General features: G+C 36.7%; 1 protein-coding gene across 11 annotated transcripts in view; it reads left to right on the top strand.

The window, feature by feature from the left end:
* TFDP2 (transcription factor Dp-2) overlaps positions 1 to 17,743 on the top strand; it is a 152,993-nt gene that overhangs the window by 126,993 nt on the left and 8,257 nt on the right. For 10 of the 11 annotated variants that reach the window (XM_055321133.1, XM_055321135.1, XM_055321127.1 and 7 more), the window contains 4 exons: positions 5,991 to 6,153; positions 10,580 to 10,726; positions 13,130 to 13,198; positions 17,191 to 17,342. In XM_055321133.1, coding sequence (XP_055177108.1) covers positions 5,991 to 6,153; positions 10,580 to 10,726; positions 13,130 to 13,198; positions 17,191 to 17,342 — 531 coding nt within the window. The remainder of the gene's footprint in view (positions 1 to 5,990; positions 6,154 to 10,579; positions 10,727 to 13,129; positions 13,199 to 17,190; positions 17,343 to 17,743) is intronic. The other variant, XM_055321134.1, reaches the window with a different exon arrangement.

The raw sequence follows: 17,743 nt of genomic DNA, 5'->3' as shown, positions 1-17,743 counted from the left end.
TAAGAAGCCCTGATTTCCCTTAGGGAGGATTTTATATCAGGCTCCTCCTGGGGGCTGCAGATGTTCATTGCTACTGGATTGGTCAATTTTTTCCAGTCCTTTTAAATGGACAGAGTTAAGACACATACCCACAAAGATACAATACTTAATGGGTTCATATTGATACTTCCAGTTCAAATCCTACTAAACCTCTTTTCTGTTACATCTCATTCCCCTTTCTTCCATTGTGAGAATCCTGATTTTTAAGGACATGAGGATGAAAAAGTAATAGAATTAGTGTATATGATTGGTTTTATCCCATATTCTTATTGGTTTTATCCCATATTATATTGCTTAATGTTCCAGTGTCCCAAATAATACTAATATTACCATTAATGTGGTTACTAAAAACATTTAAAAATTTTTTGCATATGCTCTCCGTGTTCTCTCCATTCTTTTCCTTTTTAAATATTTATTTTATAGAGAAAGAGCACATGTGGGGAGTGGGGGGAGGGGCAGAGTGAGAGAGGAATCTGACACGGGGTCTGAGCATGGAGTTGAACAAGGAGTCCCACATGGGAGTCTTATCTCATGACCTGAGCTAAAACCAGGAGTTGGATGCTTAACTGACTGTACCACCCAGGTGCCCCCTCCTCATTTTTTTAATAGTCATGCTTTATCCAGTGTTGGAGTATATACCCACTTTAGTATACTATCCTCTTTCCCTCCTAGACTTCATTTAGCCTTAGATCTATAGATAACTGTAGATAGGATTACCAGGTATTATGTGAGTATCTAGTCATTTTGATTGTCTGAAGCTTGTTCTCTAATGGTTTCTTCGGGAAGAGCTTGGGAAGAGTAATCCCTGAGTTTGTGCATTTTGTATTTGAGTTTAAGTCAGTTTCACTGGATACAAAAATCCTTGGTTCATACTTTCTCTCAATTTCCTAAATATATTTATTTTTTTCTGGCATAATTCGTTGCTGTTGAAAAATCTGATACTCTTTTCTTCTAGATGCACAAAGAATTCTTTTTCTTTGAAATTCAGAATTTTATTAGAATGTCTTGGTATTTGTCAATTGTAGGTTATTATCTTTTATTTCTGAACATTTTCTTGAATTTAGCATTTAGTATCAATTCTGTTTTCTTGCTTTGATTTTCTTCTTCAGATACTCTTACTGGCTGTGGATACTTTGCCTACCTCTAGTACTTGTTTTCTCTTGAATATCAGTTGTGAGAGTCGTACAGACTAGACTGTTGCAGCATTATTGTGGCCCTTGCACTCAGCTGGCATTGAAGAGGTGTAAAAAACTCCTTGTTTCAACCGATCTTCTCAAATTGGCCTGTTGTAAATTCTTGCTGGCTATTTTGGGATTATCCTATTCTGAGTTCATTAGGTGCAGCCCCATTGAATATTGTGTAGGTTTTTTGGCTCTTGGTGTTGTATTCTGAGGACACCTTGTCATCTAGTTTTATTGTAAATGTTGTCAAGGAATTTTGGTTTTGTTATCTAGTTGCTCTGTTTTTATGTGGGGATTTGAAGAGTTTGAAAACTATGCTAATACTATTTTCTTTTTTTTTTCTTTAATGATTTTATTCATGAGAGAGAGAGAGGCAGAGACATAGGCAGAAGGAGAAGCAGGCTCCAGGCATGGAGCCCGATGTGGGATTAGATTCCAGGACTCCAGGATCATGCCCTGAGCTGAAAACAGATGTTCAACCACTGAGCCACCCAGGCTTCCCATATTAATGCTATTTTCCCAGACTCCCCCATACTTGGTGTGTGTGTGTGTGTGTGTGTGTGTTTATAGTCTATTTGAATCAGGGTTTAAATAAATTTATATGTATTACAAAATCTGTAGTGTCTCCTTCTGTACCTGTTCTCTCCCTTCACTCTCCTTTCTCCCTCCCACCACTGTCCCCTTATAATTTCTTAGTTGAAGGAACCACATTATGTATCCTAAAGAGAAAGCCTAAAGAGTTTGTTTATTAAATCCTTGTAGTATAGTTTAACATATTCTGTCCTTGGTATTACCCCTAAAGTGGTATAGTTGGATCTGGTATTTTTTTTTCCAAGATTTTATTTATTTATTCATGAAAGACTAAGAGAGGAAGAGACACAGGCAGAGGGAGAAGCAGGCTCCCTGCAGGGAGGTCCGATGCAGGACTCAGTCCCAGGACCCCAGGATCCTGACCTGAGCCAAAGGCAGATGCTCAACCACTGAGCCACCCAGATGCCCGGATCTGGAGTCTTGATCAGATTCCAGTTTCATAATAAGATTATATATTGAAAACAACCACTGGCTAGAATAGCTCAAGGAGAACAAACAATACAGAAACAGAGCTTCATGGTGGGCGTGGAGCCTACATAAAAAAAGAAAGGAAGGGAGGAAAGAGATAATGAGAGAAAGGAAGAAAGGTAGACTTTAGCAAATAGGCAAATACATAGCAACAAAGAGTAGAATAGTAGGGGGTGGAGGAATGAGGCATGACTGTCAGTAGGTACAGGGTTTCTTTTCAGGGAAAAGAATGGTGGTGGTAGTGGTAGTTGCTGCTAAATTGTATACTTTTAAAAATGGAGCTTACAATATGTGAATTATATTTCAATACAGTTGTTATCTTAAAAAAGGAAGTTATATTTAAAAACAAAGAGGGGGGCAGCCCTGGTGGCGCAGCGGTTTAGCGCCACCTGCAGCCCGGGGTGTGATCCTGGAGACCTGGGATTGAGTCCCGCATCGGGTTCCCTCATGGGGCCTGCTTCTCTCTCTCTGCCTCTCTCTCTCTCTCTCTCTCTCTCTCTATGAATAAATAAATAAAATCTTAAAAAAAAAAGATTCCAGAGCAACTTATTTTTAAAAAATAAATAAATAAAAATTAAAAAATAAAAACAAAGAGGGATACCTAATCCTCTAAGACTGATAGGAAGAAGGTTGGCATGGGTACACATGCTGATGAGCTTGTAAGTGACTTGTCCTATAAGCCCACTTACAAAGTGAGACTTACATATTCAGCTGTGTATTGAATATATCAATTGGGATACTCTACTGACACATCAAACTCAATATCCATGCTGACCAATAGAAATGTAGTGCAAGACACATGGAATTTTTAGTTTTCTAAAGCCAATTTAAAAAATAAAAACGTGTGAAATTAATTTTATTTTACGATTTTATTTTTAAGTAATCTCACACTCAACATGGGGCTCAAACTCACAGCTGCAAGATCAAGAGTTGCATGCTTTACCCACTGAGCCAGCCAGGTGCCCCTGAAATTAATTTTTATATCTCCTATTTAATCTAGTGTATCTAAAATCTTATATTTCAATATGTAATTAATGTAAAAATTACTCATGAGATATTTTACATTCATTTCACATGCAAATCTTTGAAATTCAGTGAAATTCATCTTAATACAGACTTCCCAGATTTCAAGTGCTCAGTAGCTGCATGTGAATTTTACCTAGGTATTGGACCATACAGATGAGAAGGTTTAAAATGAAACTCATGAATTTGTTCCTGTCTCCTTGTTCTCAATAAATGACCCTTCTTTCTAACGTCATTCTCTTATTTCCCTCTTTCTTAACGTTCACATCAGTCACTTAGTAAAGATGAGAATAAATTTTTATCCTTAAAATTTACGCAAATCTATCTCTTCTTATCCAACCCTACTTATCCAGTTGCCCCAATTTCAGGTCTTGGTATTTCTTGTCTACGCTTGCCTCTCACCTGGTCTTCCTGTCTCTACTTTTGCCTCTCATAAAGGCATCTTCTGCTTTGCAGCCAGAATCTCTGCCTAACTGAAAATTTCACCATGTTATTCCCTCACTTACTACCTTTAGTGGCTTCCCAGTATTTTAGTAGTAATAGTAGTAGTAGTAGTAGCAGTAGTCTATAACCACAGATGATTCTTTGGGAATGTGGGAAAAAGAAAGTAGTTATCTGTCCTTATTTCATTCTTTTAAAAAATACATTTAGTCTATGTCTTAATGTATATATAACAAGTAGAATGCGTAAATAATTTATAAATGAATATAATTATACTAATGGAATATGATAAAGTGCAGATTCCTTTGGATGGCATTTAAGGGCCTGGCCTCTTATCTACTTTTCTGCTTCATCTTTTGTCTTTCACTTTATATTCTGGTAATACTGCACTGTTTGTTTGTAAGGCTCTGAACATTTATCATCTGTTTCACTCTCCCATGTATTTACTCTTGCTGCTTCTGCCTGGTTGCTCTTCCTAACTTCCTTTGCTTGACAGTTCTCATTTGTTTTGGTGGTGGTGAAAACATTTAACATGAGATTTACCCCCAACAAATTTTTAAGTATACATTATTGTTAACTATAGGCACTATGTTGTACAGTGGATCTCTAGAACTTGCTCGTCTTGCATAACTGAAACTTTATTGAACCTATTGAACAATTCCCTATTTTCCTTTTCCCTCTGGCCCTTGGCAAGCACCATTCTACTCTTCTATGTGTTTGACTGTTTTGGACACTTTATGTAAGTGGCATCATGCATTATTTGTTCTTTTGTGATTGGCTTAGTATAATGTCCTCTAACATCATGCATGTTGTCGCTTATGGCAGGATTTCATTCTCTTTTAAGGCCAAATGATATTCCATTGTATGTATTAATCCTTTCATCTACCTATGGACTATTAGATTGGTTCCTTATCTTGGTTTTTGCGAATAATGCTGCAATGAACACGAGAGTGCAGATACCTTTCTGAAATCCTGATTTCAGTTCTTTTGGATATATACCCAGAAAGGGGATCATTGGATCATAGGGAAATTCTATTTTAAATATTTTGAGGAACCTCCATACTTTTTGTCATAGCAGCTATACCATTTTCCATTCCTACCAAGAATGTACAAGGATTGTAATTTCTTCACATTCTCAGCAGTACTTATCTTTTGTGTTTTGTTTTGTTTTAACTAGCCATCCTAACAGGTATCAGGTAACACCTCATGGTGATTTTGGTTTGCATTTTTTCTAATGATTAGTGATGTTGAGCAACTTTGATTTGCTGGTTGTCCATTTGTGTTCTTCTTTGGAGAAATTTCTGTTAATGACTTTTGCCTGTTTTTTTAATTGGGTTATTTGGGGGTTCTTTGTTAATGAGTTGTTGGAGTTTCTTGGATATTTTGGATATTAACCCCCTATCAGATAAAGGGTTTGTAAATATTTTCTCCCATTCCATAGGGTTGCCTTTTCATTTTGTTGATTGTTTTCACTTGGCTCTTACTCCAGCAAGTCTTTCTCCTCTAGGTTAGAGAAGATGTCCCTCTTCCCAATTCCCATGAACATTGTAAATAACTCAGATTTGACACTTACCTTACTATATTGGTATTATCTGTCCTTATAGGTCTGATTTGTCTTTCTCCCCTCCCCAAGACTCATTTTGATGGCAAGGATTTTGCCTCTGTTGTCGTTTTTGTACTCTAGTCCCTATTATAGTTCTTAGCGTATAGTTGACACTCAGAAATTAGTAGAACTAAATTGAACCCCTGAAAAGGTAATAAGTCATCAAAGTTTATGACTAGGCATTAACCAAAGTTAAAAAAATTGAAGACTTAGATCTCTTCTTAATACCAATGACCTCTGTTTGAAATTTGAGTAGATAAATGAAACTGAGGATAGTAGTACTTTTAATTTTAAGTGAAAAAGAACTGTAGCACACATAGAATACAAAAAGGTAAGTATATATAACCACCAGCGCAGTATTTTTGTCTGTTCTTTTCATGTGTGTAGAACAGTACCTGGCGCATAATAATAAATAACTAGTTAGTAAATCTTTATTGAATAAATGAATGATGCATATAGAAAAGCACTCTAATCTCATACTTATTAGGCTTTAAGGCAAAAATTAAGTTCAGAACATTTCCTCATCTCTAATTCAATTTAAAATTGACCACCTAAAGCAAAAATCAAATTAGTATATTCTCACATTACTTTATAGTTTTGTAAAGGAAGTCTGGTGTATAAATATGCATTTTTTTCTCTTTTAGTAAACGAAGCAAAAAAGGAGACAAAAATGGAAAAGGCTTGAGACATTTTTCCATGAAAGTATGTGAGAAAGTTCAGCGGAAAGGTACAACGTCATACAATGAAGTGGCCGATGAGCTGGTATCAGAGTTCACCAATTCAAATAACCATTTGGCAGCTGATTCGGTAGGTAGATCATGCACTTGACATTAACTATGATGAGTGATAGAACAGTGTATCTCTAGGTTGACTGTGTCATTTTTTAAGGACTCAGACAAGCTAGGGAATCCCCAACTCCTTTACATGAGGGTTTCATATTGTCTTTTGGGGAATTCTTCTGTTGAGTTTTGTTTTAGAAAGGGTTCTTTTATTATATATTTAAACATAAAGATTATCATGTATTTTTTAAATATACTTTGGGGGGTTACAAAAGGAACATACTTTTTTAAAAAGATTTTGTTTATTTGAGAGCACAGCAGGAGGAGCAGCAGGCAGAGAATATTCATAGAACATTATAGACATATTTATGGAACATGTAAGTCCTCTTTTTAACCACAGACCTTAATCTTTCTCCACAAAGGCATATTCACTATTACCAGATTCTTTTTTTTTTTTTTAAGATTTTATTTATTTATTCATGATAGTCACACAGAGAGAGAGAGAGAGAGAGAGGCAGAGACATAGGCAGAGGGAGAAGCAGGCTCCATGTACCGGGAGCCCGATGTGGGATTCGATCCTGGGTCTCCAGGATCGCGCCCTGGGCCAAAGGCAGGCGCCAAACCGCTGCGCCACCCAGGGATCCCCACTATTACCAGATTTTTTTTTTTTTTAATTTTTATTTATGATAGTCACAGAGAGAGAGAGAGAGAGAGAGAGAGAGAGCAGAGACACAGGCAGAGGGAGAAGCGGGCTCCATGCACCGGGAGCCCGACGTGGGATTCGATCCCGTCTCCAGGATCGCACCCTGGGCCAAAGGCAGGCGCCAAACCGCTGCGCCACCCAGGGATCCCTATTACCAGATTCTTTAGTATCATCCCCAAAGTTCCTTAGGCATACACATAATAAAACCTATTCCCTTTTTTATTTTTTTTTTTTAAAGATTTTATTTGTTTATTTTGGAGAGCTACAGAACAGTTCTGTCACTCCCAAAAGGTTCTTTCTGCCTTTTGTTATGTATCCCTCCTTCCCTCCTTCTCCCTCTATCCCTAGGCAATTGCTGATCTGCTTTTTATCATTATAGATCAATTTGCATTTTATTTAAATGTGATCATATTATATATACTCCACAATTCTTAAAATAGTTCTTGACCTTACTGGAAATATGTTTAATATTCCAATCTTAATTATGACAAGGGTTTTATTTTGAAATGATAGCATCCATAACTTGATTTTTTTAATGAATGTTTCTTTTTTCTTTTTTTTTTATTTTTTATTTACTTATTTATTTTTAAGATTTTACTTATTCATGAGAGACACAGAGATGCAGAGACACAGGCAGAGGAAGAAGCAGGCTGCCTACAGGAAGCCCAATGTGGGACTCGATCCCAGGATCCTGGGACCACACGCCAAGCCACCCAGGCATCCTGAATGTTTCTTTTTTCTTAACTAAAAATAATCAGAAATGGATATTTAATTTATTCAAATTTTGTGTAGTTTTGAAAATTTAGGTATTTTACACTGACAGTCCTAAATGAGATTGATGTAATCTTTTTGTTTTTACCATCTTTGCTGTTTTTTTTTTTTTCCATCTTTGCAGTTTTGATTTGCAGTGTTATGCTGGGCTTTTTAAAATTTAGAGGCTTTTTTTCCTTCTTCCAGTTTACTCCATTATAGGTTTAATAGCATTAGATGTGTATTTTGCTTCCCTGACATTTTATAGAATAGAAATCACCTATGATACCATCTAGGCATGGTGATTTAGTGGGGAGTAATGCTTAGATAGCATTCTCCATTTTTACTTTGGTAATTAGAATTTTTGTTTAGAATTTTTGTCTCCCTTAGTATTTTATGGTTTCTTAGAAAATCCTCCATTTCATACATGTTCTTAAAATTATTTGCAATTATTTTTCCCAAAGAACCATCTCCTAAATTTGTATGGACTCTCCTGTTTTGTAGTTAATTTCTTTTTTTTTTTCTATGTTCATTTAATAGTCTCTTCTCTTTCCTGAAGTTACTTTTGTTATTTTTCTATCCTGTAGATTATGATATATACTTTATTTACTTTGATTATTTTTGTTTAGTAATGAAAATGTTTATAGCTGTGACTTTTCCTCATGTGCACTGCTTTAGCCATTTCCCATTAATTCTGATATATTACTCTTTAAATATTCTGCAACTTTGGTTTTTAGTTTCCTCTCTGACCTAAGAATGGCATTAGAATTTTTATATTTCCAGGTAATAGGGTTTTTTTTTTGTAAATTGAACTATTTATATATTTTTAAAATTGCTTTGAGATTTTTCTTGTGAGCCATTATTTGGTAATACATTTTTTTTTCTTTTCTCTGGCACCTGTAGAGAAGGTATGTCGCATTCTGATTCTGAGTGAAAGTGGAAATTTTCAAAATGTTCTATAAGACCTATATGATCTGGCCCACCATTACCTCTCTCATCTCATCTCCTACTAGGAACTCTCCCAGTTACTATACTCTAGCCACCTTATGATAAAAGTTTTATCTTGAAATAATAGCAACCATAACTTGATCTTTTAAATGAATATTTCTTTCATTTTTCTTAATTAAAAAATTCAGAAATGGATATTGAATTCAATCAAATTCTGTATGTTTCCTGAAAATTTAGGAGTTTACACTGACAGCCATGACTGAGATTGGTGGGTTTTTGTTTGCTTTTTGTTTCGGGGTGAATATGCCAGGTACGTTCCTTATCAGACTGTTAGACTTGCTATTTCCTATGTCTGAATCTCTGCTAAGAAGCCATATGGTTTCTCTCTTCTCTCCAATTTTTATTCAGATGTCACTGTACCGAGGCATTTCTTCTTAGCACATTTTATCATCTAATATAAATTTTAACTTACCAACCCCATCCTCATCCCTGAATACAAGCAAGGGTTGGGGGTTTTCTGTCTATTCCCTATGTTATTTTTTTTATATAAATATATAAATTGGAAGGTTTGTAGTCTTTAGTTCTTTAACTGGTTATCTTTATAACTTTAAGTAACTTCAGTTACCTATAAACCAATATCTGTTGATTATGAAGGGAAAAAGTTAATATGCTTATATCTACTTGCATGTCCCATCTTTTGTCTACCACAGATACAGATTGAATATCTTAGTGGTAGTTGTTAAAAGAGTAATATTATTACAGTTTGTTTTTATTACTTTAAATAAATATATTGTGCCAAAACCTGTGTTACTATTTACTTCATCTGTTTAAATAGTTCATCTGCTTTGAATCCCATACCCCTTAAAATAGTAAGGAGAACACGAGCAAGCCTTTTGTTGTCTCCTCCTGGTATTTTTTTACTATATTATCATTATTTCCACAGTGCCAGGATTTCTAATATTTACATTCGGTTCTATAACTTAAATCTCCCACTTATTTAAGTTTAGTTCTGTATTCCGTGTTCTCCACCATCCTTTATTATCATGGCATTTTATTGATTGGATTTTTCCTTAGGAGCTACTTGTCCATAATAAAATAAGGGACTTTTTCCACAATCTAAGTTTAACACAGTCTCCTTCATTGAAAAAATCTTGCTACGGGGATGCCTGAGTGGCTCAGCGGTTGAGCATCGGCCTTTGGCTCAGGGCATGATCCCAGTCCCAGGATTGAGTCCCGCATTGGGCTCCCTGTGAGGAGCCTGCTTCTCTCTCTGCCTATCTCTCTCTCTCTCTCTCTCTCTCTCTCTCTCTCTCTCTCTCATGAATAAATAAATAAAATCTTTTTTAAAAAAAATCTTGCTACCAAAGAAAGAAAAAAAAATCAGCTGAAGTAAACAGTGTGCCTATTGATCTTTGTGATGACATTTTGGTGCAAGTTCACTATTTTCATTGTAGACTAATAACAGTTTACAAATCAACAGGGGCGTGGACCACATACTTGAAAAGCACTGTTTACCTAGAGCTTAAAACATGCATCCTTGACTTTTCAAAGTCTCATATCCCCCAGACAATGGAGAGGTTTATCTCGCTTTAACTAACAACTCCATTACCCCTTTCTGATATAATACTGTTGTCATGTATGTTAGTTCTATATATATATTCTTGATTCCACAAGACATTATTGTTTTATAAACTGAGTGTTAATTGAGATATACCCATATATTTACCTTTTGAGTTGGTCTTCATTCCATCCTACATCTCTAAACTCCCATCTTGGATCCCATCCATCTTCCTTCTCCCAAAAGAAGGCCCTTTAGTATTTTTAAATTTAGATCTGTTGGTAACATAATCTTTATTTTTTAGATTCTATTATGTTTTAGATTGTTTGAAAGTATCTTTATCTCATCTTTGCTCTTGAAGGATATTTTCACTGGGTATAGAATTCTTTAAGCACTCTAAAGATATTATAATAATAATATTAAATAGGATATCTTAATATCCTGTGACTGTATCTTAACCTTTGAAATTTATCACTCATTAAAAATACTTTTTAGCAGGCTTATGATCAGAAGAATATTAGGAGAAGAGTTTATGATGCTTTAAATGTGCTAATGGCAATGAACATAATTTCAAAGGAAAAAAAAGAAATCAAGTGGATTGGCCTACCTACCAATTCTGCTCAGGAATGTCAAAATCTTGAGGTAAGTGAGGAAACTAGTAGTTTGCTTTATTTTACATAAGATGCATTTTAATTTAGAAATACATATATTAAAATATTTCTAATTATTCTCGTATACTATGTCTTTTTTTTAACAGACTCATCTGTGTAGAATTTTAGAACTGGAGGGAGATTTAGCAAGGTATATAGTTTGATAAAACTGAGGGACACAGAAATTAATTGACTTGATTTTTACAGTTTCTTAGATAAGATTTTTATTTTATTCTAGCTTAATTCTGAGCACTCTACTAAGAAGTTTTGGACAATTCATGAATAGAAATATCTTATTTGATGAAATGCTTGCTATAGGGATCCAAAACAAAACCAAAAAAAAAAGAATCAAACTGGCTGTTTACCTTTTGTGTTTAAACTTTTATCTTTGACTCTCACATTAGTGGCAACAGAATGGTATTTCATCTGTATCTTTATCAGAAAGGATAGAATGTTCAGCTTCTATGATTTTTAAGATGATATGTGCAAAAGCAGTTTTTATGGGTGCCTCAGTGGCTCAGTTGGTTGTCTACCTTTTGTTCAGGTCGTGATCTCAGGATCCTAGGATTGAGTCCCATATCAGTCCCTCTGTCCCTCTGCTCATGTTCTCTCTTGTGCGTGCTCTCTCTCTCTCTTTCAAATAAAATGCAAAAACCAAAACAAAAAAAATTTTTATTCCATTAACTTTAATCATTATAGACAATTTTTCCTATATGAGCATGTACCCTGACCTACTGGTTTTAAATTGATTTGACATACTTATACTAAAATGGCCATAAATGGAATAAATTGAGGTTAAATAGAGTTTCTGGCAATAAATATGGTTGATTTCTTGTTTTTCTCAGTCCTTTTTCCCTCAGCAAATCAAAACTTATTTGGTATTACTTGTGGGTGGAGGGAGAAATTAGACATTCGTCAGAGGTTGTAGAATATTATCCATATTCTACAATGGAAATGACCTCCTTTTCTCCTTCTGATAGAGTGGAATTTAAGGATCAATTTTATTACCAGTAATATTAAGCTGATAACTAAGCCTCAATGAGCAAAAATTTGTTAGTAATAAGCATGTTCCGTATACAAGTAGGAATTATGTATTGAATATGTAGGCTATCTATATTAGGAGCAATGTCCATTTAAAATCAATTAAACTGGGGATCCCTGGGTGGCTCAGTGGTTTGGCGCCTGCCTTTGGCCCGGGGCGCGATCCTGGAGTCCTGGGATCGAGTCCCGCGTTGGGCTCCCTGCATGGAGCCTGCTTCTCCCTCTGCCTGTGTCGCTGTCTCTCTCTTTCTCTCTCTATCATGAATAAATAAATAAAATCTTTTAAAAAAAAAGTCATTTAAACTGATATCTTAAATGAGATCTTACCTCATTCTTCAGGTTAGGGGTAATATAGGAAAGTAATTAATAGGAGGGCCTCTGGAACCAAATAGCTTAGGTTCAAATCCTGACTCTTAACATTCACGAACTATGTGACCTTGGGCAGTTACTTCACCCTCTATGCCTCCATTTCCTTACATGCAAAATGGGTAACAACAGTACTTTACCTCCTAGAGTTTTGTGAAGATGCATTAAGATAATGTGTAAAGGAAAAAAAAAAAAAAGATGTGTGTGAAGTGCTTAGTTGAGTTGCTGACACACAGAGTAAGTCTTCACTAAGTGTTAGCTATGGTTCTGATTAGAATTGAGTAAGAACTAGCAACAAGTACTGCATACCAAGATTTTATTAAGTGGATGAGTTTCTTTTTTTTTAAAGGATCTTTTTTATTTTTTAATTATTTATAATAGTCACACAGAGATAGAGAGAGAGGCAGAGACACAGGCAGAGGGAGAAGCGGGCTCCATGCACCAGGAGCCCGACGTGGGATTCGATCCCGGGTCTCCAGGATCACGCCCTGGGCCAAAGGCAGGCGCTAAACCGCTGCGCCACCCAGGGATCCCTAAGTGGATGAGTTTCATTGATAATAGTTGCCACAATTCTGCTATCGTGCCTACTTGCTTACCCTAACTCCTGCTTCCCAAAAAGGTGTGATATGCCTTAATTGATATTGATAGTTAAAATGGATTGAGTTGTAAGGAAGAAAATTTTTAAGAGTTATTTATCAGAGAGAGAGAGAGAGAACACAGAGCATGAGCAGGGAGAGGGGCAGAGGGAAATAAAGAGGGGGAGAAACCCAAACAGATTCTGCACTGAGCCTAGAGCCCAATGTGGGGCTCGATCCCACAACCCTGAGATTATGACCTGAGCCAAAACCAAGAGTTGGACTCTTAACCGACTGAGCCACCCAGGCACCCCTGGGGAAAATTCTTGATATCTCAGAATTGGAACCAGGAAAGTGAGCTGTACTTTATACTTTCCATATGTTCATGATATTTTGTAACTTATGTTTTAAAGATAGAGAAGCAGAGGAGGATAGAACGGATAAAGCAGAAGCGGGCCCAGCTGCAAGAACTTCTCCTGCAGGTACAGATGCTGGGATGGTTTTCATTCTTTTCCCTGCCTATATTCTACTGCTCTCCTTACTTGCATTTAGAATCAGTGTTTTCTACTTTGGGTCCCTTTTGAGTGGTGTCCGATGGGACCAATCTGGGGCGGCCTTCTCTTCATCTGTGCTCACCACCATCCACATGGTCTGCCTTTAATATGGTTGGTTCTGTCTCTCACCATCATCATGGCCCCATGGCATGTCACCTGCCCTGTGTGTGACTTATATTACCCAGCAATTTACTTCTGACCTTTATTCTGAACAGAAACTCAGGTCCTTTTGTATGTGTTTATTTTAGCAATAATTTAGAATATAAAGAAGTAAGACTAGTTGAACTTCAGGCACTTTGAGTAAGATAATCAAATCCACCTATAATGACTTATTATTATCTATAAACAACGGAATAATATGTGGTGATTCAGTAAGCTTCATAGAAATACCAAAAGTTAAAAAATACATTTCTTTTTAAGAAAATTTGCTTTTATAGTGTAATAAGGATCCCTGTATTTATACTGTTTTGGATAACTGCCTAGAATTTGGATGGTTTTTTAAAATATAATAGAGCCGATTTATAAAAATCATATGAGGTAAAATCACATGGACTTTTGTAAATTTTATTTTCGGTAATTGCAGTTGCTGTAAAAATTCATTTGAGCAGTACACTGGGGTCATTTTCAGTGCAATCAGAAACCCTTTTAAAATGAACCAGGGGGTCTTTATGCTTTTTTTTTTAATCAGCAAATTGTCTTTATATGAAAAGCTTCCAAACACTCATAAAATCCACTTTGATTTGACAGCCGTTAGAACCTATTTAATTTTTGATGTAATCCATTTTTTCAGAAATAAAGGTAACAGTTAAATTATCAAATATCGTAGTAGGGTTTTTCCAAAGCACTCCCTTGATCTAATGGACAGAGTATGTGAGGTATTCTTAAATACTCCACATTTTTGTTTTTCACTTTCTAGATAGTTACATGTGTTTTTTTTTTTTTTAATTTTACGGTCATGTATAAATCAGAGCAGCAAGAGAAAACCGTTTAGCCCTTGCTGAGACCTATATATGACCTGGGAAGGAAGTAGGAAAGGAAGTAGAAGAGCAAGGGCAAAAGAGTAGCAGCAGATAAAGCAGAGATTGCCCAACACACCACACTCCAAAGGCGAAGTTCCACCCCGATGAGGCCATTTCTTTCTTCCTCATTGTGTTCCGTGTCTGCTTTTCACTCTGAGCCCTGGACGACCTACCTGAGGAGCTAGGGCTGGAATGAGCACTTTATATGTTTTTTCATACTGAATTTCCAAATAAGGTTTTGTTTGAAAAGAGTATTCCACAGCTTATAAAACAGAACAAAAAACCTGAAAGCTGATTGTTTATTCCTTTGCTCCTCTCTGTGCAAGTCTGCCTCCTGCGACCTGGCCTGCCAGGCACTAGCTTCTAATCCATGCTGTCCCTTCCTTCCCCCAGCTGCTGATGCTGTCCCTATGCCCACACAGCTCCCTGCTAGCTCACACTCCCTCACTGCTATGCCAGGCCTTCCTCAGGTTCCCTCAGAGCCTACCTTCATGGGACCTTACTTCATGACCTACCTTCATTCTAGAGCTTGATTTTTGGCATAGTGTTCATGAAAAACCTGTCTATTAGTATACCCACAATAATCTGCTTCTCGGAAAGAATGGTGCTAAGCACGGTCACCGTCCTGTCTGTGGGACGTTCACATCCCTAGATAGCCTTCATAAAGAATGAACTTGAATATTTTTTCCTCTGCTTATCTTTGTACAGTGAACACTGTATTTTTTAAGTCCTAAATTTCTTTTCCTTTTGTATGTCTCAAACCAGATATTTCTAGATTTCAACCTAGGGGCAACCTAGCTGTCAACATTTAAAAAGTAGGTCTCTTAATATTAAAGTGAAACCCAAAGTATAACTGGAAACAACTACTCTCTGGTCTTCTGGTAGACATACATACAGCTTATTTCCTGCTGTGTTGTTCATCTCTCAAAAGCTGTCACAGACAGTAAATTAAACATGTCCCTGAACATTAATAATTTACCCTGGCAAAGCTAGCTTGATTTTTAACAAGTCAGTGTCACCACTCACATCACATGACACAGGTAAGTTTTACTTACATGGCACCATTTCTCATTTATCCTTGGTAATGTAGAAGAGGAATGGTGTGAGTAGATGATATCTGTAGGTAATCAAGGTACCCTACTTTTCTCTATATAACTGGCCCTACCAGCCCTTAAACCTTTTCCAGGGCTATTAATACATAGCAAAATGAATGGCTGAGCCTGCCCTGTGTTCAGCCTCTGAAATTGATGTTAATGAACCTGGAAAAGAACAAAAGGCTGAAGGAATTCCATCAAAGGGCAACGAAGGAAATGAATCCAAAACAAACGGGAAGTGATTTTTCTTTTTACTATCAAAATAACATTATATGTGTTTTTACTGCTTTCTTGGCCTGAAAAATCTTTGATATACTGTTAAATGTACACAGTATTGAATAGTGAGTCATAAATATATAAGAACTCTGATTTATCACTGTTGATATTCCCTCCCAGGCATGACCCTGCCATTGGCACTAGGTCCACAAAGCTAGGGCAAAGTATGACATCATCTCCTGAGACGCTTTTTCTAGTAGAAGGGAAGAGAATCTAGGCAGAAGTATCCAAACATTTCATTCCTTGTCTCAGTCTTACAGTATCAGTAGCATTTTTTCGACATTAAATATATTAAACAAAGAATATAAAACAGCCTTCATTCTTTACCAGCAGAAAATAATGAAGTCTGACTTAAGTAACGTTTAATCGTATTGATAAGTGGTAAGTGTTTTGATTGTGATTGGTACTGCTAGTGATTTTTGGACACACTGTTAGGGCTAGAATAAATTGGTGTCCCTTCTGTTTTGTGCATTTTAGGAGTAAATTTTTACTTTCTAGGGATAGTACCCAGTCATTTTAAGATAAAAATAATCTTAAACTTTTGCTAAGGCTCAGAACCTAAATTATTTATTTACCCTATCCTAGGGTAAGAGTGCTAAAACATAGAAAGTCACTTAAATTCATCACTACTGGATGAGAAGATGGGACACACCAATAAAAGGGAATGAGTGGATCTGACTTTAGGAATATTTAAAACCACTCTTTCAGGAGCAGATGAAAAACTTGAGTTGCATAGTCTTTCTAGCTATGGAATTCTCTGATACATTTGCCTTATTAAAAGGGGGTAGGCAGTCACTTTTTTGACTTGCAAGTAATGGTTATAACTAAAAATAGCAGCAAGATTCAGGATAAAAATTCAGGCCTTGATATATCTTATAAGTGCTAACCCTCAGTTTCTTGTCTGGAAGATATCAGGTGCGGGGGTGAGTTGGGCCAGATCCCAGCTATGCCCTGAGGATGCAGGAGTTCTGTGGAGGTACCCTAGAAACCTAAGGGGTGAGTGAGGGCAGAGCCAGCTGGGCTCCGGACTCCCTGCCCCACTGCAGCCAGGCACAGCAGTACTACTTTTATCTGTTTTATATGGCGTCCTATAGATTTCATTTGACGAAAAGTTTGCATATCCTGAGCTAGACAGTCTAAAAGGTGTATTTAACCACAAACTCCCAAGAGTCTATGTTAGATAAATGGGAAATATAAGTTCACTTAGTATCACTTTCTCTGTGTCTCTCTAAGAAGAGTTGCAAGACCTGCTGGGCTCTCCCAGATTTGTAAGATCCTATGGATGATGGGAGTCATAGGTCCCATTATTTATATTAGGATGATGTTAGACATCATTTAAAAGTATGTTTTTTCCCTTGAAATGTGTCTGAGTTAGATCCTTCTAATCTTTTCTTTTTTACTATTTAATTTTAATTAACTCTTTAAACTCTCTAATTTTAAACTATTCCTTAAATGCATTTATTTTAATTCATTTAATTCCAAATCACTTATTCACTTTAAATGACCATATTCTTTTTATTGATCATTACAGCAAATCGCTTTCAAAAACCTGGTTCAGCGAAATCGGCAAAATGAACAACAGAACCAGGGCCCTCCGGCTCTGAACTCCACCATTCAGCTGCCATTTATAATCATCAATACAAGCAGAAAAACAGTCATAGATTGCAGCATCTCCAGTGACAAGTGAGTGGAGAACTAGGGGAGGACTGTAGGGCCAGCCTCCTGTTAACACATTCCTAGCATTTGCAACATAAAGAAGGGTGTACTTCGTTATCTGAGCCCCCGGGGGCGGGCTGGGCTGACCTCCTTGGGGCATGAGAAATACCTTCGCTGATGGAGTGCGGCCATCTACTCGTGCATTCTCCATCACTCACCCTCTGCAGCCCCCTGTCTTGTGCCTGGCACTGTGCTGCCTATACTATATGCATAGTGGAGCCTGGACCCCAGCCAGGATGTGCATGTATGTACACTCTGTGGCAACCCTGGGCAAGTAACTGCCTCAAAGTAGACCATCAGTGAGGGCCTGGGACAAGGTAGGTTCCCTGGTGATTCACTTGCATAGTTTATTGTGGAAATATTGTAGG

The sequence above is a fragment of the Nyctereutes procyonoides genome, unplaced genomic scaffold, assembly GCF_905146905.1.
Source record: "Nyctereutes procyonoides isolate TBG_1078 unplaced genomic scaffold, NYPRO_anot_genome, whole genome shotgun sequence".
NCBI lineage: Eukaryota > Metazoa > Chordata > Mammalia > Carnivora > Canidae > Nyctereutes > Nyctereutes procyonoides.
This window is presented reverse-complemented; position numbering and strand designations above follow the sequence as displayed.